Source organism: Mastacembelus armatus, chromosome 4, assembly GCF_900324485.2.
Source record: "Mastacembelus armatus chromosome 4, fMasArm1.2, whole genome shotgun sequence".
Lineage (NCBI taxonomy): Eukaryota > Metazoa > Chordata > Actinopteri > Synbranchiformes > Mastacembelidae > Mastacembelus > Mastacembelus armatus.
Window position 1 is genome coordinate 25,319,888 of NC_046636.1, and position 26,000 is coordinate 25,345,887.

Consider the following 26,000-nt stretch of genomic DNA (forward strand, 5'->3'; position numbering starts at 1 on the left):
CACATGCACCACATATGTAATGCCTTAGAATAAGTTGGACTGGTCCTGTTCGGAATTTGCCAAAAACACAACACCTTTACTTGTATTGCTCTACTTTTTGGATTCTATCCAATCATCACACTCAGACCTGAAGAACCAAGACCATGAACAAGACCCCTTGCATTTTTTTTCTATGCAGAGTTTGGTTGCAGGGCTGCTTGAGTCTTTTTGTTGTATTTTTAGTCACAGGTGGTGCATCCCTGTTCATTATAGCTGCTGGGCCTGTTCTTTATTTTGTTTTGAATGTTGTGCTAGCATGTGTAACAGTTTCCATGAACTGCAATTTACTGTACATTCGCTCATAGGAATAATCAGTATATTCTGCCTTAAACCACACAACATAACCTCCACACTCACAGTCTGTGTTGTGATTTATTAAAGGACTCATTGCTCAGAGCTCAGGAAACACTATCACACTAGTGTTTGTCACTGTTGCTGGTATAGAAGTGAAGAGACCTGAAGATAATGTTGCTGTTACTGCTGCTTTCATCATTGGAGCCACAGCTCCACTCTTGAGCCAGCGCTGCATCACCCAGAACAGAGTGCTGGAGTAAGCATTTCTCACTGGGTCACAGCGATCAGCACACGCTTTAAAGCCTATACATGCACGTACATGCACACACACACGATCGTCCACTAAAACAACCCTAAAACAACAACACATGGCGTGTACACACTCAGATGGACATACATGCCCATACGCATCCTCAAAATGCTCTAAAACACACACACACAGACAGAATTTCCCTCCCTTCTTCTACCATTACCAACATTTGTCACATTTTTTCCTCCTGCTTTTGTACCACTTCCCAAATCACACAAGAGAGTGGTTCCACTTTTGTGTGCAAAATCAAAATACAGAGAGCTTAGATAAAACATATTTTGTTACACTGCATGAAGTATTTAAAGAACTAAAATATTCCAGGGGCATAAACGGCTTTGCATATATTAAATAAAGCAGACTGCAGTTAGCTAATGAGAGAAGGGAGGAGAAAAGGAGGAGGTGGAGCAGGGTGGGAGTGGTGGAAAAGGAGTGAAAGAAAAAGAAACAGTGGAGAGAGATGAAGGAACAGAGGTGTCAAGAGGTAGGAAAGAGCAAAAGTATGCACAAAAATGGTCGATGTGAAGAGAATTAGAAAATACAAAACAGCATTGGCTGATAATGAGCTTACACAGGAGCTTGTGCTCTTTACAAGGAAGCTGCAGCAAAAGGCTAAAGTAGCTACATACCTGCTGACTCGTTTCACATTTCACACACAGTTTCTCAAGTGTAAGAAAGCTGCTTCTCTTTGTGCATATCTCTGGGCTGTGCATGTGGTTTTTCTATTAATCTCAAAACTATTTGGCAGAGATCAATCAATACTGGAAATAACTGCTGACATGAGCCCAACTGGAGTGGAACATCTTAAATGTATGAACTGAAATAATCACTGCCTCCAACTAACTAAAACAAAATAAATAATCAAGTATTAAACAATAATATTAGGTCTTTTAGTGCAATATGTTACCTAATTACAATTAAAGAATCCAAAACTAAACTGAGCATCTACTCAAACAACCTTCACGTCCAGTTACAGCACATGGCATCATATCCTGAATTTCCCTTTGGTGATGAATAAAGTTTATCTTATGTGCACATGCTCATATGCAATTATAAATGCACACACATACACATGCACAAGCTTGCACATGTTTATGCCCCGAAACATATACATTTCCTCTAAAACCCAACTGCTCACTTTTATTACATTTTTTACTTGGAGCTTTTTTACTAGTTTCTAAATCACAGGAGACCAGTTGTGCTTTTGTGTCCAACATCAATATACAGAGGAAACAAAGAAAAAGGGCAAATCTATCCATAAAATACCAAGGACACCGAAACATATTTTCTGAGTCATATACTTGAGTCAAAAACTAAATTCAATTAAAAGCGTAACTGTTTTAGAAGTGGAGTTTGACACAGACAAAAGTTGTGTAAAATTGAACAATTGACAGCCAGACAGGCAGGGTCATGCAGGAGATGGAGGGCGGTTCGAAGCTGTGCCAAGTACATCTATAGTTATTCCCATGAGCAGCGCTGGTCCTCGCAATGTTGGATTCATGCTTTATTTATGTGCAGTCTGCAGCACAGTGTCAGGGAGCTTCTGTCGAACAAAGGCTGCTTGTAACTTTTGCTTTCATAAGAAAATCAAAGATGTTTTTGGTAAGTATATGTACAGCTCCTGCACAAGGACGTAGCTGTGAGAGTGAAGATGCAGAGCGAGAGTGAAGTGTGAATTTTGTTAGTGCATTAGTTGTTTTTAATAAAGAACACAAAAACTGAGTAAACATTTATAGTGAGGGTGGAATAATCTGAAGGACTATTTTGTGATGGGGATGTTTTTTGAGCTGTATGACTTTTTCAAACGTGAACATTGGCTGAAGTTACCAGACTATTCATGATCCAGACCCGTTCATCCCTGTCACTTTCTCTCTTCTTCCACTTTGTTGACTAACTCAGACTAATAATCTTACCTTTAATCTTCTAAATTAGTTACCTACAAGCTTTAAAGGTGATTCAAGATGCTATTTTAATACTTCTGTTTACAAAATACAGGTCATCAGGGTATGCTGAAGTCTTAGCATACACACAGATGAATTTGCTTTTAATTTACTTCACTTTTTTTTTGAACAATACATTTTATTAGCATTTAGGTTGACATTGTTAACTGCAGCTGTATCTGCAGACACAGAGCGTCATTAGCATTCATTTCTAGTCCTGTTTCTGTCCAACTGATGAATATAAGTCCAATATTCACTCTCCCTTTAGCTTTGATTTTGGTCTCTACCTACTCCTGAGGGAAATATCTGGCCCTTTAGCAGATAAATGCTGCGTGGTGTTTACCAGTGTGCTGCTAAAGTTGCTTAAATGCTCTATATGGGGACGAGAAGTGAGAAGCCACATGGTAAATGTCAATGCATTCATCACTTAGAGCGATCACAGTCAATAAGTACATAACATGTAATTTAAATAATACAGTCTTACCTCGTTGGAGACGTCCACAACTAGATTGTCTTCACTCTTGTCTCCATCACTGTCCTGAGGAGCAAAAAGGACATAAAATGGGTAAGACAGCAGTTTTTTTTCTCTATCGCCAACACACACATACAATATACGATATGTGTACACAGAGAACTTTAATAACAAAGATGGAGACACACACACTGCCACAGAAGTGCACACACAGATCAATATGTATCAGTATCGCTGGCTGCTTGTTGCTCCCTTGCACTGCCTGTCCACCATGCAACATTTAACACAGAGGTATATGTGCCATATATTCTCACCAAACATCTCCCCCACACAAACACCATCTCGATCACTCTCTCTCTCTCTCCCACACTCACACACTGTTGCTCTTTCTCCATCCACGGCACGTTTTTGCTCTTCGCCTAGCCATCGCTCTCTTTCTCTTCCTCTCTCGTCTTTTCTGGGGTGAGAACGATGGCACTTAGTCACCATGGCAACAGCGCTTTGATGTGATCATGGCCTGATATTCGTATTGACATCAGTGTGGAGTGACATCAGTAGCTAATTATACAGAGCCAAAACAGGTCTATATCTACAGCCTATTCCTAGAACAAAAATACAGAGAGAGAGAGAAATGGAATAAAAAGAAAACAGGGACAAGACAGTGAGGGAAAAGTAGAGAAATTGAGAGACAGTGATAAAGAGACAGAGAGATACTGAAGAGCAAAAGGCAAACAGAGAGAAAAGGGAGCTGTAACGTGGCTCGACAGACAGAAAGACAGGAAAAACACTCAGAAAGTGGAAACTGTGCTTTTTCTCACACTGAACTAATGGGAAGATTTGGACTGTTGTTGTTGATGCCAAACTGATTTAGCTGGAGGCCGTCTCGCACAGACAGACTCCCGGTGTCAATCAATCCTCCAGACTGCAAACACACAGACATCTAATTCATTACAGCTATCTGCCTTGGCTGTCTCTCTCCTGGCATTACATTGCCTCTGGCTCCCTGCTCTTCCCCACTGGACCCATCCAAAGCAAACACAGCTCTAATTGGCCGCAGGGCCCCGACCCCCATGCGGCCTATAATGTCATAGGCCATATCACATGTGCACACAAAGCCACACAGACCCATGTCCCAGTCTTATGTGACTTTAGAGTGTAAAAAATATTTAGACATGCATATTAATAAGACGCTAACAGCATTTGATTTAACATTTTTTAGGGCTTATCTCATCTTAGATGAACAAAGACCCAAACACATACATAGGAGTGTGGTGGAAGAGACTCTTTGTCATCACAGCGCCTCCTCTTGGCCTCGGCTCCTCCCTGTGACGAGGAATAGCCTCCTGATGGACCCTGCCGCTCCTCAGGGGGCTGACTGTCTGTTGATGACACTGACTTACTCTGGTGAAAGACAGGGACGCAAATACATGTATGAGCCAATACTCCCCATGCTGTCACATTGGAAAAGCAGGTGATGAAAGGTTGCAATGCAGAAATATAACAATAAAAAAAATAAACATCTTTTTACAATCCCAGTATTGAACAAATCCTGAAAACACAAACGCTTCTGCAACCATACAGGTCATGGTGTGAAGAAACACAGACACAGTCACTCTGACACAACACATGAGCTCACGTATAGACAATGACAAGTGCACTGGACAGAGTCACATACATTAGCAGAAAACACACAGGATACAAGTACACAACACACACACACACCGGCACATGGTAAAATCAGCAGACGTCAGCACAGGTTCAAACGTAGCCATGGATACACACAGGACAGCCTACAAAGCTAGTTAGGTCCTCTCCCCTCGACACCAGTCCTCATGTAAAATATGACTCTCATTATTGAGCAATAAAGCTGTGCAGGCTTATTTACAATACAGCCTGGCCTGGTGCTCAGTACTCAAAAAAGCAGATCAAAGCATTGTGTTGTTTTTTGCATAGGGGCAGGGGCTAGAAGCTTGGCGAAGGCCACTTGTCATTCTCTGTCCCCCTGTGGGAAGACAAGAACAGTGAGGGTTTAACACACCAATGAGTCACACAGGAAGGAGCCCACGGGGCCGACAGGAAGAAGTGCTGAACAGAGGAGGGAAGAAACCACACAATGGACCTCAGTGCAGCTCAACAAACTTCCCTCTCTTCTTTCTTCTTCTCCACCTCCTCCTCAATCCTCTTCTTACTTTTTCTGACTTCCTCTCACTGTCCCTTTTTTCCCCTCCATTTAAAATTCCAGTAGGTTTTACTGATGCAGCGCTCTCTGACAAATGCCAATTGATATGCATCCCTCCCCCCGCCCCTTCCCAAACGCTGTAATGCTTGCCTAAGTTGCCTAAGCACAAACCTCAACTCATGAGAGAAATATTTTCCTGGTGCTTAACAATCAGCATTGTGTTTAGCAATTAAATTATGCTAAGGGTTTCATTGCGGATAGAGAGAGGGGGAGGGAAATAAAGTCAGTAGTGCTCTTAAATCATTTTCATTTCCCAATAAAAGCCAGAACAAAAGGCTTGCTGGTATTTCTTTACAACCTTTCCCTCCCTATTTTTCTTGTCTTTTTCTTCCTCTTCAATCCGTCTCCTTTTCCCTTTCCAATTTCACTGTCCAGGTCCCCTCTAATCCCCCCCCCCCCCCCCCTCTCTTTGTTATCAAGAGTTGCACTAATAAAGGCTAGCTGTCCATTGCAGCCAGTACAGTTAGAAAGTGTTCACATGACTTCCATAAAGGACAGCAATCTGCAGCACAGAGAGAGAACGGGACAAACCATAGACATCCACTGAATTTCAATCATCCCATTTGCACTGTTTTAATTCTCCAGGAAATTAAAGGCGACACAAAATACATGCAAAAACAAAAAATAATCCTAATAATAAACCTTGAGGCAAAATGAACACGTGTATACATTTCATGTGTGACTGCATGTTGCATTTACTTAGTTTGTTTCAAGTTGAATTTGTGTTTTTTCATCCTTCAGTTATATCAACCTGAGACAGGTCTCTCGCATCTCACCTTTACATTTAATTAAAGGACAGTTGAATCTGAACTTCACACAGCTGGGTTAGTATAATTGGACAATGACTTAGTCGTACTCTTCTCTCTCACACACACACACACACACACACACACACACACACACACACACACACACTTTAATCCAAACAAAGTCACATAAAGCTGTATTATAGCAAAATGTCATCATGTCAGAAGAAACACAACAAAAGGAAAACCTGAAATGTTATTGAGGCTTCCTGCTTCATCTTCTTTCACTGATTACAGTTTCTACCAAAACACAGGAAACCTTTTTGAAAGGATCCGGTTAATACACAATACACTATGACAGTGAATGGATTAACAGAGACCAGTAGCCTTAGAGATCAGGGTGCATCTTTTTGGTCTATGCAGCAGCACTAAAACAAAATGAAGCTAAATACTTAAGCATTTAGACAATGTACTATAATGTACAAGTCATTCATGGACTGTTCACAATGATCATAGAAGGTGCATGAACAGCATTTTAGGTTTTCTAATGCTGTGGTTTCACTTCACTACCATAATGATAGTTGTGCGATTGTACACCTATTATAAACTAATGATATTGCAGCACACGTTCTGTTGGGAAACATCCAATAGATAATAGTGGTGGAAACTTAAATAAATGTTTAGAAACTTTTACTCTAGTCTTTTTTTTCTTAGGAACAATTTGCATGTTTTATTTTTAGCATGAGTTGCTCATTCATACCATTTCCATTAACTTTGAATCATATAATTTGTTAAGCAAGTCTTGTAGACTACAATAACATTTGGGCTGCTGATAAATAGCTACTTGTTCCTCCATTGATTCAATTTGTACTTTCTTCCAGATAACAGCGAAATGCTGTGAGCTCAGATGTTACTGTGATGTAGAAAACCTTGAGAACCTCAAGGTTGATGGTGCTGAGCAGCTATTGTGCTGGTGTTGAGCTGTGCTGCTCCTGGCTGAGCTCCAGCAATACGCAGCCTTTTTTAGAGGCCACTTTACAGCACGTCTCCATTTCCCTCAGTTTATCACTGTCACACACGCACATGCAGGGATACGGACACACACACACACACACACACACACCAGTGAAATGTGGGTGTACACAACACTTGTATCAATGTACACAAATATACAACTACTCACCCTGCTGGGTGCTCCCTCTGGGAACGGGCAGAGAAGGGAGGACAGAGAACAGAGAAAAAGAGAGTGAGACAGGAGAAAGGGGAAAAGAGAGAAAGTTTGACGTCAGTCCTGATAATAATAACAGTCTCCCCAGTCAGCCAAGGTTAGGCTGAGCTAAGGCTGCTCCTCTAATAAAGACACAGACCCACTATTGTGCCTGATTCCAGTGTCCTCTCCCATCTCTATCTATCTCTCTCTCTTCTCCAACCAGACAAAGCTTGCTGTCTTCCCCTGCTGCCTCTTTCAATGTTCACTATCTTTTTACTCATTATTCTTCTCATATGTGCAAACAGAAACACACACAGCTGCAGACATGCAGATATGCTTAACAAGCCAATATGAACACAGTGATCTCTCCATCTATCTGCCTTTCTACTCTCACTCATTCCTTCTTTTTCCTTTTGAATTCTCAGTTAATTCATGAGAAAGCTTCTGTTGGCTCAGCTCCTGAAACAGAGCGCAATGATAAGATATTTTTTTTCGAGGTGAACGAAAGTTCACGGGGAGAAAGTGTTTCTCCTACTCAAGCACATGAATATGTCTGTCCATACAGTCTAAACAAGGAAGTTCAAATTTAGTGAAGATGGTGACTTGCTGTGGAAATCATGAAAAAGCTCCTCACCACACATGATGTATGTTTTACTATACATTTTATCTTAAATGATAAAATGATCTTTTTTATTCTGCAGCTCTTGTGAGTTTCTCTCACTGCTGTTCTGCCCATTCTTGTATTAAATATATCAAACTGAAATAAAGACACATGCAGAAACACAAACGTCTTATGGAAAAAAAAAAAAAGAGCTCATCCTTGCACACGTCTGTTGGTTTCATTTGGATTATTTCCCACTTGGATGAGTCTCTTACTCTGTCACTCACCACCGCACTTGTATTGAACTTGTTACACATCTTCTCAAATGTTCAGTAGTGGAATAGATTGCTTGCTTTATGCAATTTAAATACCGCCCAGAATATTTTCCAGTGCCCCTCAGAGGCAGTGCATGCTCGAAAAATATGCCGAAAGCACAACATGGCAAACTCAAGCCCAACAGCCACCAACAGATGGGCCTATTGACCTGCATGTAACGTAACTTAGTAATAATAACATTATGTAGTGTCCAACTTTACAATGCACTGCTTCCTAATTTCCCCAAACTACAGGGCAGGCTGGTAAGAGTGACACAGTCTCTGTGAGAACAGCTCAGTGTATTTTGGGTGGAGCATGTGTCGAGTTAAAACTAGGAGAGAGAGAGAAAGGCGAGTCAAGGCACTGCAGCAGAACGTGGTAAAACAGGCGATTGTGCATCTAAAAAATGTTATAGCTCCTTAAGACCATGCTAACTGAAGTGAAGACAACTTCGGCCCTGGAGCAGAAGTCTCCCCTGTGCTTCCTGATTACAGTCTGGAGGCTGAAGCAGGAAAGGTGAACAATAATCATAGAACATGTGATCATTAATTGTGCATCCAAAAAAAATGTTGCATTAAAAGGAATTTGCATTAACTTGTTATCACATTATCTTTGGCAGCCATAGCTCTGCTGTAATCTAACAGAGGAAGAGTGATATAACTTACTCCCAGAGTCCAAAGTTTTAAAACGACTGACTTTATTAGGAGACAAGAGCATGCTGTCATTGACTTTCTTACTACATCTTATTAGTCATGCTGGATTTTGCTCTTCATGATCATCTTGCCCAAATGTTTAAAGATGTTTTTTGGAACAGAATTCTGAATCAAAATTCTTTGGTTCTTTACCTCGGAGATGCTCAGGATCAAGATGGTTGCGATCGTCTTTGGAGGCAAGGTGGGCTGAGACTCCCAGGGCACCGGTTAGCGCCAGAAGTCCTGAGCCCCCTGCACCCAGGGACAGGCCTGATGGGTGAGGCGTCAGGGGGATGCCAGGGGCGTGGTGAGACAGGTGCTGGAGCTGCTGCTGCTGTGGCCACAGGGAAAGGAGGAAGTGGGGAGGCAGAGATCAGGGATCAGGGAGGAATGGTGCCGTACAAGAAGGTGGGTGGTTAGAAAAGACAGGATAAAGAAAAGAGGGATAGAAATTGATCAGGAGAAAGTGACAAAGAACAAAGGAGAAGGAGAAAGTCAGGGGAAGTGGGGATTGTGCTTGAAAGAGTGGAGGCGAGAAGGACAGGAGGGAGGTGAATGAAATGAAATCCACATGAGGAGTTCAACAGTGAGAGTGGAAAATAAGGAGAGGCAAGATAGGATGTTAAAGAGATTAGTGGATTAAGGGGTGAAATAGATGGACAGCAAGGTGCAGAAAGGAAAAGAAAAGACGGGTAAAGGGAAATTGAATTATGGAGGATACACAGGGAAAGTAGAGGAAGTGAGGATGAAAACCAAGACGGTAAAAAAAAGAAGAGTGAATTGATGAATGGGATTTATAATAAAGTAAAGGCAGAAACAGGAAAAGGGAGAAAGAGGCCAATGGAAAGCAGAGGGAGGGTAAAAGTAAATGTTTGAGTTAGAGAGTAAATGATGGAGAGGAACATAAGAAAAACATGGTGGAAGGAACGAAAAGTGAAGGAGAATTAGATGAACAGGATAGAGAAGATAGGATGAGGAGGTAAATGAGTTCAGGAAGAGGAAAAGAAGACGAGCAGCAAGGGAGAACAAAAGATAAGACACAGCAAAAACAATGAGAGAGGAGAAACGTGGACAGGGTCAAAGCGAGAGGAAGAGAATGATAAAAGATTAAAAAAGGGTGAGATGAGAAAAGCCAGAAATCAACACAGAGAAATGGACAGAGGAAAAAAAAAAAGAGAACGAGCAGGAAGAGCAGCTACAGATAAAGAAAGGCTATTATCCTGAGGGAAGCATTATGATGTGTGTTGTTTTGTCAAGCTGGTGTGTTGGACACATAGACACAAACACACAACACCTTGAGACAGCAGTGCTTGCAATGCTGGGAGGAACAAAGGGCTTTAAGTAGACAGTAATGTGATCAGTGCTCTGACAAGCTCTGGAAAGTCCCATCTACTCCAGCACTCAGGAGCATCACTGCGTCTCCATGTGTAAAGACATAGGTGCAGAGAAGTGTGTGTGTGTGTGTGTGTGTGTGTGTGTGTGTGTGATATGTCGGTGTTGGTCAGGTGATCGTGCGCTATTTAATGCGAGGTGCGTTTTTGAGTTTGAAAAATATTTCTACAGTTAACGTATGTTTTTCTGATACGCTATTGTGTGTCAGTCGTCTTGTGTTCAGCCTTCAGTTTAATTTAAAGATGAGCCATCTGTCGTTCAGGAGCTGAGCAACTAAAGTGTTTAACACAGAAACCCTGACACTGAGCTGTAATTAATGCAGCGAACACATCATACTTGTTGTCGTACAATAAATAGACATCAATGCGATCACTGCTCTGACACTATTTAATGTCATTAGAACTCACTTGAGAGACTGAGCAAAGGTTACCATGTTTATTTGAGAGTTGAACTAGCTACTCTGTAAAGTTGATGCCGTGTTATTTCTCGAAAGTCCCTCGTTTAAACTGATATTAGTCAGGAGCTTTATAAATCACTCATCCCCAGGTAGTTCACTAGAGGCAGTGATTCATTACTCCATGGTGTATTCACTTAGATCCTCCAAAATCAGCAACAGTGCTCAGTAAAATTGTTAAACAGCATGTAATGTCACAGCTGCTGCTGCCACTACTTATTCTTCTGGCTTCATACCAGCATCAGCTGGTAAAATAATTCCTGTCCTACTGAATCGTGAGTTTTACACTAATGCCTCATCTGATGATTGAATTCTCTGATCTATAATGTAGAGACATAATTTAATCAGCTGACTTTCTGTAGTGTCTCAGAGGTCAGAACATCATGCTGGCTCCAATAATAGCCAAAGCCAACAAGTGGACACTAAACATAAATAAATAGCCGCATACGCTCATGTTCCGAATACATAACACTCTAAAGATATCTGTGCGTCAACTGCCTGACGTTTTCACCACAGAAATATCTAATCCAATGATCTTCCTTAAATCTCTGGCAGCCCTCCCAGGTCAGGGTTCAACCAAGAATCTAAAAATTGCCCTAACACTGGTTGGTGCCAGTCAGGATGTTGATCACACATCAAGTAAACAGATGAAAAACAAGACAAATCCAAAATGAAGCTTATCAAAGACCCATTGACCAAGATGAGACTAACGCATGTGAAACTGAACTAAAAGTCTCACCATCAGAAACTTTGGCAGGGACCCAATAGTCAATATCAATATAATCAACTATCCAAAATACTTGTGGTCCATCTGAGCATAATACCAGAGCCATGTGATGAAGAGCTTCTGTGAACAAGGTTGCTTCACCTGCTTATTCTGATGCTCTTACACCATTCACTGAACCTCTCAGGTATTGTCATTAGATTACACTGTGCCTTAAAAGCCATTTCATTGTTTATTTTCTAAGTAACTTTGCAGTATTTGCACATTTGCAAAGTTTCAGAGTGAGGCATGGGATGCAAGCACTGTGGATGTTATGTGACACTGAATTACAATAAGAGCACACATATCTCAAATTCTGAAGTTTCTTCTTTAAATAACCTGAAGAAAAATGTATTAACTTTAACTGCACATTCTGCAAAGACTCTGGCTCAATACTAAATGAACAGAATCAACTGTGTCCGTGATATTATATAATATTCTGCTCCAAGGGAACAGTTGTGACTTAAAGTTGTAGACAACTCCTGCATTTTGTTTCTGCCGGGAAACAGACTTCGCAGGTGAAAGAAAGCATGATTTTAAATGATCCCAATGAACTTTGATAGCGGTTGTGACATCTGTGCCCTGCTCGCTGCCGAAGAGCAGAGTCCTCTATCCCTTCGACAAGCTCTAGGAATGATCCTGCGGATTTCATCCTACACATCTGCAAAGGTTGCAGTAGGGCAAGTAGGCATCTGACGCCTTCTCCCTGAGGAAGTTGTGAACACACAGTGCAGCTAGTGTTATTATTGTCACCTTGTCAGGTTCAAGTGCAGTGTTGGAAAGGAAAACTGCAGTCTGCTGTCCAGAATTCCAAATGTGTTCTCTGTTGTGCAGCTTGCCCTTGACAGCTGGTAATTAAATATTCGCTGTCCATGGTCCAAGTTTCAATAAGGAGATGGCTGCACCAGGTTGGTCCGGAGAGGAGACGCTTCATCAACACCAACAATGCATAAGTCATGATTATGTTGTTGCCTGGTAGTGGCTCTAGAGGAGGACACCCAGAAGGCCTCTCTCCCTGGCAGCCTGGAGGTCTGACCGGCCCACATCACATTGATATAGCTAACGTTAACTTATTTGAGTAGTGGTGCTCAGTGAAATACCTTTTGGAGGCTAGCTTGCTGCTCTTAGGTCCTGCAGCACTACTGGATTTAAACATTGTTAATTTTACCTCTCCTGAAGGGACAGACACCCCATGCAAGCTCACAGGTGCAGGGTTGTTCTCATTTTTTGTTTAGGCTCTTCATAATACAAGACGGCCAGTGTCATACAGACTAATGCAGCTGCCATTCTGCATTTACGTTCTCATTTCCAGAAACTGTCCCTTGGCACCATCAAAAGACAGACGTGATTTGGCAAGTGTCACTGTGGTGACTGTCACAGCCGTCAGTCGAGCTGCGGCAAGAATAAAAGACTATATAATCATACATTTGGACTCAGTGAGTATCTCATCAGACAGAAAGCCGTACAGCCTGGCCCCAGCATGAGTTAATGTGTGTATGCGTAGGTGTGTGCATGTGTTGTTGTGATGAATGGAGGTGACTCACCCCGATAATGGCATTGAGTTCAGCCATGGTGACCTGCTTGGCCCTCTCCACTGCTTGAACCACCTGTTGCTGGTGCTGCAGACATACACATACACAATACACAGTACATAAAACACACAAACAGCAAAAGAAAGGAAGAAGACAGAATTATTATCCATGCTGTGTGTCACAGTATGTAGTGTCACCACAATGCACAGTATCGTCCATGTACAATCAGCAATGACACTGCAGTAACATCCCTGGTGCTACATCGCCCAAACCTGGAAAAATGTGTTGAAACTACCAAATTCTGCTAATACAGGATGTATAATTATCAGTGTCTGGGTTGAGCAACCACGCAATCACATAATATCACACAATCACAACATAAAAGTCACACACAAGCAGGAACACACTTAAACAGACACGTGTGTGCACTAAAACATGTACCCACACATGCTCAGTGCCACACTAACAAAAACCTCACTTCTGTTTACACAAAATCCCAATGTTATCACTGACACAAAAGCAAATATGCACTGCTCACACACACAAACACACATTGTCAATATTGTTTAAACTGCCAAAGTTGTGACCTTTCTGTCTCCATTCACAGACATACAGTAAACGTGTGATTTGTATATCGGTCTACAGACTCGCACATACAGGTACAGCCCCATTACATACTCATTCATATAATATATATGCACACACACTGGAATAATATGCCAAGGGTTTACTTTCATCTAATCGGTTATATCATCATGGCCACAACAAAAATACAACACTATATGACAATATATATACATTTAGGTTGTAATATGCAGACAGAATTTAAAATATTGCATTAAATCACAACTAGTGGAGACATACACACATGCACAAATGGTAATGATAAGAACGCACAAAGCAAATTTTTAGGTGTGGCTGTATTTAATTTAAACATAATGAGATATAGATGATCTGAAAACAATCTAATTTATTTACTCTTAAAATCCTGGAGTTTTCTTTATGAAATCCTATAATGGCTCTTAATACCACAATTAGTGTTTGTCGTTATTTCCAGTTACAGTGATACTGGGGGAAATTTTTTTTTTTTTTTTTATTTCACACAGATCATTTGGTACAAAAGATCATTTGGCACATGTGCGAACCCAAAGCACCTTGGGACATGAAATTATTACTGTCACAAGGATCAGCTGACAAACAACTGACGTGATGGTCTTGGATCTTTCAAAGTGGTTCTTTCAAAGATCACAGCACTGATCATAAGACAGCAATGGAAATTACAACTGTCACACTAGTCAACTCTCGTGAGTATGTTTATAACTGAACTATACAGTATATGCACTTTAAGGCCATAACAGCATGGTTTGTATGTAAGAGATGCATTTGTGCCCTCACTCTTATTATGTGACATTTTTTTCCAGCATTTTGAAAAACACAACAATTAAGAACAAACAGAATTTAGCTCGGTTTAGCTTATTCTGCAGATTTGAACGTAGCTTCAGCTATTTGCAATATTTAACTGAATTTATTTGATTTGGAACATTTATTTATTACTTATCCAGATGTTGTGTTTCATGAAGATATAAGGGAAATGGGAGGATGGAAGGATCAAACACAGGGTCACTTATTGCAATAATTAGTTGTTTTTCTGGGAATTACATCCTAACAACAAAATGAAAGCTAATGAATGTTGTCATTAATATAAAGAAAAAAATCATTAAAATGAGACAGTAGAAAAGTTTATATTGATTAACACAGTCCATGTTTAATATCTATGCCTCAATTATAAAATCTACTACAACACGACAAAGTACAATCTCAAAGTTTTTTTTTGTAATAATAATGGGCAGTTGTTTCTGCTTTTGCACACTTTTTCAATAAGCACATCTGTAACTGATGTACATATTGTTCCTCTACAGGATGGAGGAGGAACTACTCATTTATTTTCCTTTTTAACATGATGGGCTTGTATTTGATATATTGTAGTTTCTTTATTATTCTGCAGCCAAAGAAATGTGATATAATAAAATAAGCCTGCAAGTGAATACTCATCTCCTGACTATGTGCAGGCATACAGTAGGTCGTGTTAATGCTCAAGTGTGTCTTGCCGTGGTGACTCTTACCTCTTGAGAGAGGAAAGGGATGATCTGAGCACAGATGGCACTGAGACGCTTGACAATCTCCGCCTGTGAGGAAAAGAGAAGCAAATGAAAGAGCAAAAGATACAGATAAAGAAGGATATATTATCGTGTTGCATACTATGGGATAATAAGTACACAATGAGCACAGCTCATATGATATCTCCTTACAGCACATTAAGCCGCTGCAGCATTAAAACACCTTCTTAATGAGCAAGGAAAACTGTCAGTGGCAATTCTACGGGACTGCAAGATGAAAAATGTGTGGGAATGTGGGAGTGAACAGCAAAGGTGGAAGGATGGAGGCAGCATTAACGCTCCAGTCATCATCTGGTCTTTTAGCACCATCACACTCTCATTTAGCCCAGCCTCACGCACTCTTAGCCACTTCAGTCTTCCTCAGGCTCTTACTCTCAAACACACACAAACATATGAGCGAACAAACACATTAACAAAGAGGCGAAAACCTCTGAGAATTTCTCTCTCAAGCTCTCCACCTGTCACAGTTGGCTATTCAGTGCCATTATGTTTGTCCATTTCCTAAAATTTGAAAAATCCATAAAAATGCTTTTCCTTGGTCTGCAAATGGTGAATAACATCTTGCTCTCAGGTACCGTACCCCCACTCAGCCATCCGCACGCACACACACACGCACGCACACACACACACACACACACACACACGAGGTAAACCTGGTAACCATCCACGGCTTCATGAACACACAATACAGCATACACAAACACATAAAAACATCAGCACACACTCTCTCGCTGTCCCACACACACACACACACACACACACTGAACCTCTGCGGTGTGTCTAATTCTATCTGTCTGAGTGCCCTCAGCCTCATTTTGTTCTCTTCTTCACTCAGCCGTTCTCTCTTTTTCTACAACAGCTCTCACACTGAGCCATTATTACCCTATTCATCCTCTTCCTCCCATCACCCTGCCCCTCTCCCCTCACCCCCTCCCCGCTCTCTTTGTCTCGTTTTCTCTCATCTTTCTATTTTTCTATATAATTCTCCCTCTGTGTTAATGTATCCTCCCTCCTTTCCCTCAGCAGCCCCTTTACTTCCTCTAACATCAGTTGTTTTTTCTTTGCAGCCACACGTTACCAAAGACACACACATTTTCTGATTTTCCTTCCTCTTTCTGTCTTTGTCTATTTCTGTATCCCTCTGTCCTCTAACACATGTTTGTGACACTTAAAGGTAGTGAAGAGGAGGAGAGAAAGATGGCAAATGGGCAACAGAGGGAAATGCGGTGGCTAAGAGGGCTGTATAGACCATCGTACAAACGCTCAGAGATGTATGTATTTGTGGGGACACTCATATACATATTGCATTCCCTAGACCCTTACCCCAAACTTAACCATCACAACTAAATGCCTAACCCTAACCAAAACCTGATTCTAACCATAAAACCAAACCTTCAACCTCAAACAGGAGTCTGAAAAACTGTCCTCACTTTTCCAAAATGTCCTCACAATGATAGAATAAAGCTAAAAATGGTTCTAATAGAGTTAAAGGTACACACACTAAGACTTCATGAACTGGAGAGACAGAGCCTCATCACGCCATATACATGTTTGTGGCTGCAGGTGGTTGTACCTAAGCTGCCCAGTGTATTTCTGTATTTGTGAGGTGTGCACCGTGTGTGCCTGTACTGTATATGAAGGTCGACCACAGAGAGGGAAGTGAGAGTGGGGCAGAGGAAGATGGCAGAAAAAATAGATTATTGCGCCTGTAACAAAGTTCACTACTTTAACATGTAATAACCAAAGTCATCAATATTCCTTTATTAAAATTATATCACTTTTCTTAAACCTCACTGCTTGACCATCCATTATATACCGCTTATTGCTGCTATCCAGGGTTGTCAATGCCAATCCCAGCTGACACTGGGTAACGGAGCTATCACAGGGGTGACACACAAAGAGAGACAAACACTCACACCTGCAGGCATTTTAGAATCACCAATTAACCTCACCCCAGCCTGTATGTCTTTGGACTGTGGAAGGAAGCTGGAGTACCCAAAGAAAACCCCAAACCCACAGACAGAGAAAAACATGCAATCCAGGTTCGAACTGAATTGAGCCCACAACCTTCTTGCTCTCCTACAGTAGGGAAATAAAAAACGTCACTGTACGAGGCTCTTACATGAATGGCAGCCTGCAGACAGGGCATGCTGTCATTCTTGACACTGATAATGATCCCAATAGTTAAACAGTGGCGACTAGGAAAAGCCCAGGTACATGAACAGCAACTTGTGTAATCTCTATCAATACCACATCTCTTTCTCTAACCTATAATGAAAATGATTTCACTCTAGGGACAAATGGTAACATTTTGTACATGAGGACATACATTGTCCACTTTATTCCACTGTATCTACAGTGAATAAATAACTCCACTCAGATATATCTCTGTATCGATAAACTACACCATTATTGCTACCTCTCAAAGAGCAGGCTGTCATCAGCCAACATATCAGTTCATATAACCTGGCTCACTTTTGGCCAGAATAAAAAAACATCTGAGAGGACCATATGTCAGAACCAAACAGACCCTGACATGCTGCTGTCTTTTACTGTTTCTAAGCCCATAATAACATTGACTGAAAACTATATGGTATAAATATATGTAAATGAACAGATATAAATACCAAAAGATGAAACAGCAGAGCAGAAACTGCAAAACAGAAGCTGTAAACTAAAAATCTACCTAAAGTTGCACAATATCAATTTATGCCTCCTAAAAAAAAACAAAAAACACTGTGTTGTCAACGATTCAATTCCTGCAGCACAGCAACATCACCCCCAACTCCATGTTCTGGCTGAGAGGCAGTGGATGATGTTATAAATGCAAAATGCCAGTCAGCCGATGGGTTTCACAATAGAGTGAAAGTGAGCTGGACTGAAGCGCTCTGATCTAGGCCAGGTGTCAGAAACAACATGGCACAGTCTCATTCCACAGCCCTGCCAAAGCACAGCCACCAGGGAGTATTGGCAAAGACTGGGTGGATAGAGGGATGAATGCATGGAGGGATGAATGGATGGGTAGATACAAAAGGAAAGAGGGGGCTGGTCAATAAACACCTGAGGGCAGATATGATGCCAGCTGGCAAAAGGACAAAGAGAAGCAGAGACAGAGGGAGGCTTTATATGAAACATAACTAAAATATATTTGAGAAGAGAAGAAGAGGTAAACAACACCTTTTCATTTAGAAGAGTGAAAATTCCCCTAAATATTCTTCAGAATATGGATAACGACAAGGACAGCCTGTTCCAGAGGCTCGGACACACGCAGACACACGCAGACACACGCAGACACACGCAGACACACGCAGACACACGCAGACACACGCAGACACACGCAGACACACACAGACACAGACATACAGTGGCAACATGCTCAGACTTGTCATCCTGTCATATCATTGACAGGATGATAATGAAAACCAGCATAACGTTTATATAATCACACTGCCTCATTGCTGCATATCAATAAAACCTGTGTGACAAATACACCAAATACCTACCAGCACCACGTCTACTTAGTGTATTCTGTGTTGATTGGATGGTCAATTAAACGAAACTTTAAAAAATACCTACAGTATATCAAACAAACAAAGAAATACTACTAAGATTGTTTAAGTAACCTCATGCTCACACCAGAACAAATGCAGACAAAACAAACTTCATTGATTCGCTTCAAACGACGACTTAGAGAAAACACCCAACAGACGGCACAGTCGTAGCCAGAGCATAGATCTGACCAGATTGGCAGAAGTAGCAATGTTACGCAACTTTGTGCAAATGAGCAGTGCTTTGGTACGGTTACAGTGAAGGACAAGTGTTTTCACCTTATGTTGTTCAGCTTTAATATGTCTTTTGACTTCAGTCCTCCGTCTGTTTGTATCCACTGAAAAAGGTTAGGAAAGTGGACTGGAGCGACAGACTTGTTGTAGTGTGTGCTATTGGTTTTATAGCTAAACATGGTACACTACATCAAGGCCAAAAAACTGCCCTATTTGAATTGCAGAGTGCTAGACATACACAGTGGCTTAAATAAAGAGAAGTGCAGAAGGTTGTCGGTGCTGAAAAAATGGGCAGTGAATTTTCTCCACCTAATTTCATCTTCACATTTTGCTATTTCTGCTGCAGACGACGGAGCATCGTGAAGAAAAACTCAGAGTTAGTTCTCAAGAAAATGTAAACATTCAAAAGTGAAGGTTATATTTGATGCCACAGCAACATGTTTTCCTTTGACCCAACATTTACCACCTGCACTCAACTGTCAATCAGGAGATAAAACACTTGGCTCACTGCACCAAATCACAACAATTACTGCTGTGCATTGCATAAGAGTAGTAATTCTTTATTTTTCTTGACTGGAAAAAAAAAAAATCATTATCCTGCATTTACTTTGCAATTGCTACTACTACTCCTCTTGCCACCCACATGGTTAACCCACAGTGCGAATGCAACAAGTTCCTGCCTGTCAAAAGGCAAATTTAGAAAATGATTAACTGAAATAGAAATAGATGAGACAGCAAGGCTACATAAAAAGTAAAATAATCACGTTCCCAAAATAAGTTCCTAGCTGGATGGTGTAACAGTGAATCAGCACAAAGAATTTTCTTTAATGAGCCAGGATGAGACTGGTCGGACAAAGATAAGGCTTGTTTTTTAGGGAGGAGCTCTTAATGGAGAAGATTTGCACCAGATGTTTTCATTCAAACGCTTGGAAAGACAAGGCATCCTGTGTTGTGTAACTGTAGAATATTTACTGGCTTGTAAGAAGTATGAAAGAAATATGGAAAGAAATAAGCTCATATGCAATAGCTTCTAATGAAGACCAGAATTATGGACTGCAAACTGACTGCAGAACGCAAAAGAAGGGATGAACTGACTCACGTTTTCCTTGTACACTTTTCACTCCTCACACTGAAGTGAACTTGAACTGGAACAAAGAGGAAGCTGCTTTTACTGTTAAGGATCAGCATTGTATTTGGTCTCCCAGAATGACGGCCTGCAACACTGGCCGCGTTTATCTTGCCAATAAAGCTCCGTGAATTTAAATGTGATGAGTGTGGGTTGAGATTGGCATGGGAGGAGGGCGACGGTGCCCAGAGTGCTTGGGCAACGCCAGCTGTGCCAGCCTCTGAGTCCCACTACAGCTGAGTGAGCCGGCTTTATGGGGCAGCAAGTGTGTGTGTGTGTGTGTGTGTGTGTGTGTGTGTGTGTGAATGAGCCTCTACTTGAATTTTACTCAACAAACATCTCACTTAGCTCCTGTTCAGTTCATATGGCCTCCTGCTTGTAACTGCAGTATTTTCTTGCTTGAATACTTGGACATAGGTTGGAAAACTGACTGGACAACAACTTCACATGCAGAAGATTCCAGTTGTATGTGGGAATATCAAAGTCACCACCTGCATCAGCGAATCTGTGATATAAGATGTTAATTAAAGAGGATGCAACTTTACCTTAATAGGAAAAAAAAATGTTTCCCAAAATAATTTTGTGGTGACAAGGAGAGTACTGAGACCACCTCGGGCTTTAGGTTAATGACGACCACACGATAAGTAATAGTAGGTCTACACACACACACACACACACACACACAGTATCTCATTTTAGAAACTTTTGAATGATCATCATCTTGCGTCTTCCCCAACAGGTGTAATGTCCTGTCACTGTAATTATCCAAAGGCAAAGCATCTGCTCTGATATTTTTGCAAAAAATAGCACAAGATGATATGAAGTGTTTGTCGTACTGCCTCACAGGCTTTGTAGGTTGTGTGTATGGCTGCAGAATACCCTCATTTATTTTCAAGAGTCAGAGGGTGTTTACATATCGCACACACATGCAAACACAATCCTGGAGCTTATCTCTGTCCCCTGCTTTCTAATTGGACTGCTCTCCCCTCTGTGAACAGTTTAAGGTAAATATTTGTAGCCGGTGACATACTAATCACCCACTGATTGTTCAGTTCCTGCTTCCACTCGTTCAGCCCCCTCTGCTCATTTCTCTCCATGCAATCAACCTTTTTCTTTCTCTTTTCTGCCACCTCATTTTTACACTTCCAGTATTTCGCTCCCTGCCTGTCCTCTCCCTCTGTTTTCCCTCAGTGCACTTGGCCTTGCTCTGTTGCTCTCTCTCTCCCTCTCTGCCCTTCTTCTCATTCTCTCCCATTTCTTTCTCCTTCTTGTTCTCTCTCTGCCCTGCTTCGCTTCCACAATCTCCCTCCACCCTCCTTCTCTTTACTTTTCTTCCCCAGTCTTGTTTTTTCCTCTCTCCGCCCTCTCTCTCCTCTGGGCAGCGTGCCAGCTCCTCATCCCTGGCGTTAAGCCAACTCCTCTTCGCCTCCTCCTCGTCCTCCCTCCCTCCCTCCCTCCCCAGCCTTCCTCTATCCCCCTTGCCTCTGATTGATGGCCCCTCTATTCTGGAAGGAGAGGAAGGGAAACAGAGAAAGAGAAAGGGGGAGAGAGGGAGAGAGAGTGGAAAGGAGAGCAGCAAAGCACACACGAGCACCGCAGCACTCACGCACAACACGTGCATGCAGAACGGTGCACACAAATACAACTACACACATACAAGTACACGCACAAACAGTTGTGAACACAGACACACACACACACAGTCAAAATTATGTACATAAAAACCCTGCCATGCACACACACACACACAAAAGCAATAAGGGCACACAGAAAACCAATCCAAACAGAGCAGAGGAGAGCACACGTACAAAGAGCTGTGTGCAGAGCAAGCAGAGCCTCCCAGCATGAGACCAACAAGCACACACAATTCCTCAGACACACACATAAAGACACCAATTCAACCTTCAGTGCAGAACCAATACAAGATAGGCAGCAGCCCCGGCAGCAGAAACATTTAGAAAGAAAAATAAAGACCGACAGCTCACTTCTACCGCTCTGACACACACAGACTGCCTCTTGACACAAACACATGTACAGTATGTGAGGACAGAGATGTGTGTTCCCCAATATGCAAATACACAAGCAATTTGAAAAACACACACACACACACACACACACACACACACACACACCTTGCTGTGTCTTCCGATTGCTGTGAGTTGGGGCTTCCTAGCCCAGAACGCTAATCTCAAACATCACAACTAAAAGTCTAACCCTAATCTAATCCTAACTTTAACCTGAACTCTCAAAGGAAGTTTCAACACTCGAAAGTCCCTTTGAGGATGAGAGGACTGTGCAACAATATCTTCACAATGGTATAAACATCCACACATCACCTTTCTAGGGCATGTGACTATGAGACACAAAACCTGTGCTTCACAGTTGGGGTTGTAGTTTTACAACCAACAAGAACCGTCTCTATCTCGCTCTCCTTGGCAATATTATACACTAAGCTATTAGTCATATTCACACTGTGCCAGCTCACCAGCTTGCACTGACAGACTGCATACGGATTCAAACTCATGTCGGCCGTAACACAACGAGACACAAAGTAGCCGAAGTAGCAGAGTTGGGTACCCAGGATGCACGCATGCATGCAAAGGTACACAAAAATGTGCATTACACATATACACACACACTTTAATGAGTTTTGTTATTAGAAGTCTCATTCAAGCACACTATGGTGTAGGACAATACAGTTTCTCACATATGCATTTACATATTGCTGTGTTTTAATCGGACTGGTCCACGCAGAGTACTGGGACATCAGATTTGTTGGCCACATTAGTACTCAATAATTTATTTGATGTACTTCTATGTCCTGGTGAGTGCAGGTACAGTCAGCACCGACTAAAAACTTTCCGAGTCCAGAACGTCCTTGTTGGGAATGGACTTTGAATTTCAGGAGCAGAAAAATACTCCAGCTCTGAAGAAACTCAGAAAACTGAAGAACGGTCTAGACTGAATTCAGCTGCTGCAGATTTCTGCATTGATAGCCTCAGGTTTACTGTAGTACTGTACTGTAGGAAACAGGTGGTGTTATCTGTGTTAGCACTGTGTCTCCCTACTCGCTATATTTCAACATGACATTTCACTGTCCTTCACTTTTGGAAACATGACTCACATATTACAGAATTACCCTGGTATATAATGGCAATTACTCCTAAGACCATTATGAAAACAAGCTCACAATGACAGTACTAATATGCAGGTAATGATTCCTTTACTACTACCTGTTAAGACATTTTATTCAGGATCAGCACTGTGAACCTCAGAATGGTAATAACAGAAACGTCAGGGGAGCACCAAATCAATTCTAACAAATTGTGTGGAAACCACATCTCGTGCCAATCCATCTCATTTTTGTTGAGATCTTTTGTTTGCATTAAAGTGGTGAGCGGAATGATCAGCATTGCCATACCTAATAAAAAGCAAACAACACGGTGTGCATTAAATTTCCACCTGTTAATGTCATTTGCTATATCTGATTACAGTATTTCAAAAATAATTACCTGCACACATGAAAAACAAAATGTATTTTCATACAGAAACAGAATTCACATGGAACGTACAGCAGACTTACATGCTGCTCGATATGTTACCTAACATTAAACCAACATGTTTGCAGCTGCTTGTCCAGAGCACTGGCACTTTATTTGTTCAAGCACTGGTCACTGAACATGCTGCTTTCACACACACACAAACACAAACACACACAAACACACGCACGCACGCACGCACACACACACACACACACACACACACACACACACACACACACACACACACACACACACACACACACACACACACACACACACACACACACACACACACACACACACACACAGATAAGCCCCATATGGTTTGTGTAGCTACTCAGAGCTCCTCTGCCAGAGAGACAAAGCTATTACGCTAAAAGGCTAGCTCCTTGGGAATTTAATCACTTGTTTTCTCATCTCATCTTTCTCTCTTTCACTGTTTTTCCTTTTCTCAACCTCTATCATTCCTTAAGGGTTATATCACACTGTGTGCCACTTTCTCTTTATGCCTCATTATTCACAAATGAGCTCTGTTATACATGTATACACAAGCATACACACACACACAGTGTATGAAGACAGTGAGTGAAAGACAGGGAGAGACATCAAAGCTGCACACACACACACACACACACACACACACATCACAGATGCTACATGTGCAAAGAGGGACTGCACACACCACTGATCACAGAGAGTGCAAACACATACCATAAACACAGGCATACAAATTCATTTGACCTCCCAAAAGCCTGTTCTAGTTGACCCACATATGCAGGCTAATCCAGTCTTTTAAATAAAACCAGTACAAAAAAAAAAAAATCAAAAAAAAAAAAAAAATCAAACCACAACTGACTAGGTGGTGAAAATTACAGAGAGAAAAAATATGAGGCAAGGAGGTTGGGGTGAGATTGAGAAAGAAAAATGGGAAAAAGAGAGAAGCCCAATCCTATTATGAACCGGAGCAGTGAGTTGAAAATGAAGGCATCTCTCGCTCGCATTCTCATTCCCGTTCAGTCTCTCCCCAATGAGATGAGGATTCAGGTCACAACTTCAGCCAAATATACCAACAGATGCACGCTTACACACACACTGCACACATGTGCACGAATACATGCATAAAAATGCTAGACAGCTCTGGCTAATTAGGTGAGAGGATAAGAGCATGCACACACAAACACACACTTTTTTTAATACAACAAAAACAGATAAATATTCTCTCATGTGAGCCTGCTCTCCTGCTTGTACTCCGTTTTAATCTTCCTCAATCCCTGTTTCTGTTTTATTCATTTTTATATCTTCAGAGTTCACCCTCTTTTCTGTCTTTTGCCCTCAGATTGTTCTGAGCTCTCCTTTCAGCTTGATTCAAAACCGTTTTTATGCGTATGAAAAATGCCAACAGAAGCCTGACATTATTTCCTATGCAACAAACCAACACATAAAAGAAAAGAGTGAAAGAAGAGGACCGAGCTACTCCTTCTTTTCTATCCCAAAAAAACACACACACTCTGACACTACCAGCCTCATATGTTTGGTGAGTGAAAGGAGAGAGCAGGAAGGAAGGACAGCCAGCTGCTTCATCTGTCCTTAGGAGTCCACAGGGGAAACAGTCTGGCTGCTGAGCATCCTGACTATCAAACACAGCTTCCTATAATATCCTGCTTGCTCTGTGAGCCACACAGTAAATCCCGCATTCTGACACAATATGTAAAGGCCAAATATATGGAAAAACTCAATCTTATACGGTCTGTAGTGACTCAACCTGGGATGCTATCTATAGTAGTGTTTGTGTTTTTTTTTATGGTACTACTGAGAAAATATATGCAAATGTTTAAATGTTAACACAACTTCAATAATATACTGGCTAATATTAATAGAGTCTCATAATCAAGTTCAAGGTCCCTAGTGCTATGTGATTTATGTTTGGCTTTACCCAAGCTTTTATCTCACACTGTTATTATCCCAAATGGCTTAAAATTAGTAACCAGCAAGAGGTTTGATATCCAGCTCAAGGACATACAGACACACACTGACACCATTCAGTAATGAGATGCTCTTTCTCACCACCGGGCTACTTTTCTGCCCATTAGCCTGTTAAATTTTTATGAAGGATATTCTTTTAAAAATTCATTTGAAAATGTAAAGAAATTCCAGCTTTGAAATAAAAAAAAAAAATGCTCAGGTGTTTCAGATACTTATATTTCTGAAGCTTTAACAACGATTAAAAGATTTGAGGTGATATTCTACTGATTTTAATTCAATATAAACAAGATAAACAACAGGAGAACTTTGCCTTGCTTGTCATGGGGGCAGAGTATTTGTGACGTCAATCTTGCAGAGGATCAAGTAACATGGGCAGAAAGATGGGAATGTGTAA

General features: G+C 41.3%; 1 protein-coding gene across 2 annotated transcripts in view; it reads right to left on the minus strand.

The window, feature by feature from the left end:
- Positions 1-26,000, minus strand: part of tle2b (TLE family member 2, transcriptional corepressor b) — a 71,802-nt gene that overhangs the window by 12,808 nt on the left and 32,994 nt on the right. The window contains exons 5-10 of one of the 2 annotated variants that reach the window (XM_026304756.1): positions 15,120-15,182; positions 13,009-13,083; positions 9,009-9,186; positions 7,221-7,237; positions 4,313-4,453; positions 3,065-3,118 (exon numbers count right to left, since the gene is read on the minus strand). In XM_026304756.1, the coding sequence (XP_026160541.1) occupies positions 3,065-3,118; positions 4,313-4,453; positions 7,221-7,237; positions 9,009-9,186; positions 13,009-13,083; positions 15,120-15,182 (528 nt within the window). Of the gene's footprint in view, positions 1-3,064; positions 3,119-4,312; positions 4,454-7,220; positions 7,238-9,008; positions 9,190-13,008; positions 13,084-15,119; positions 15,183-26,000 lie in introns of both variants that reach the window. The other variant, XM_026304755.1, reaches the window with a different exon arrangement.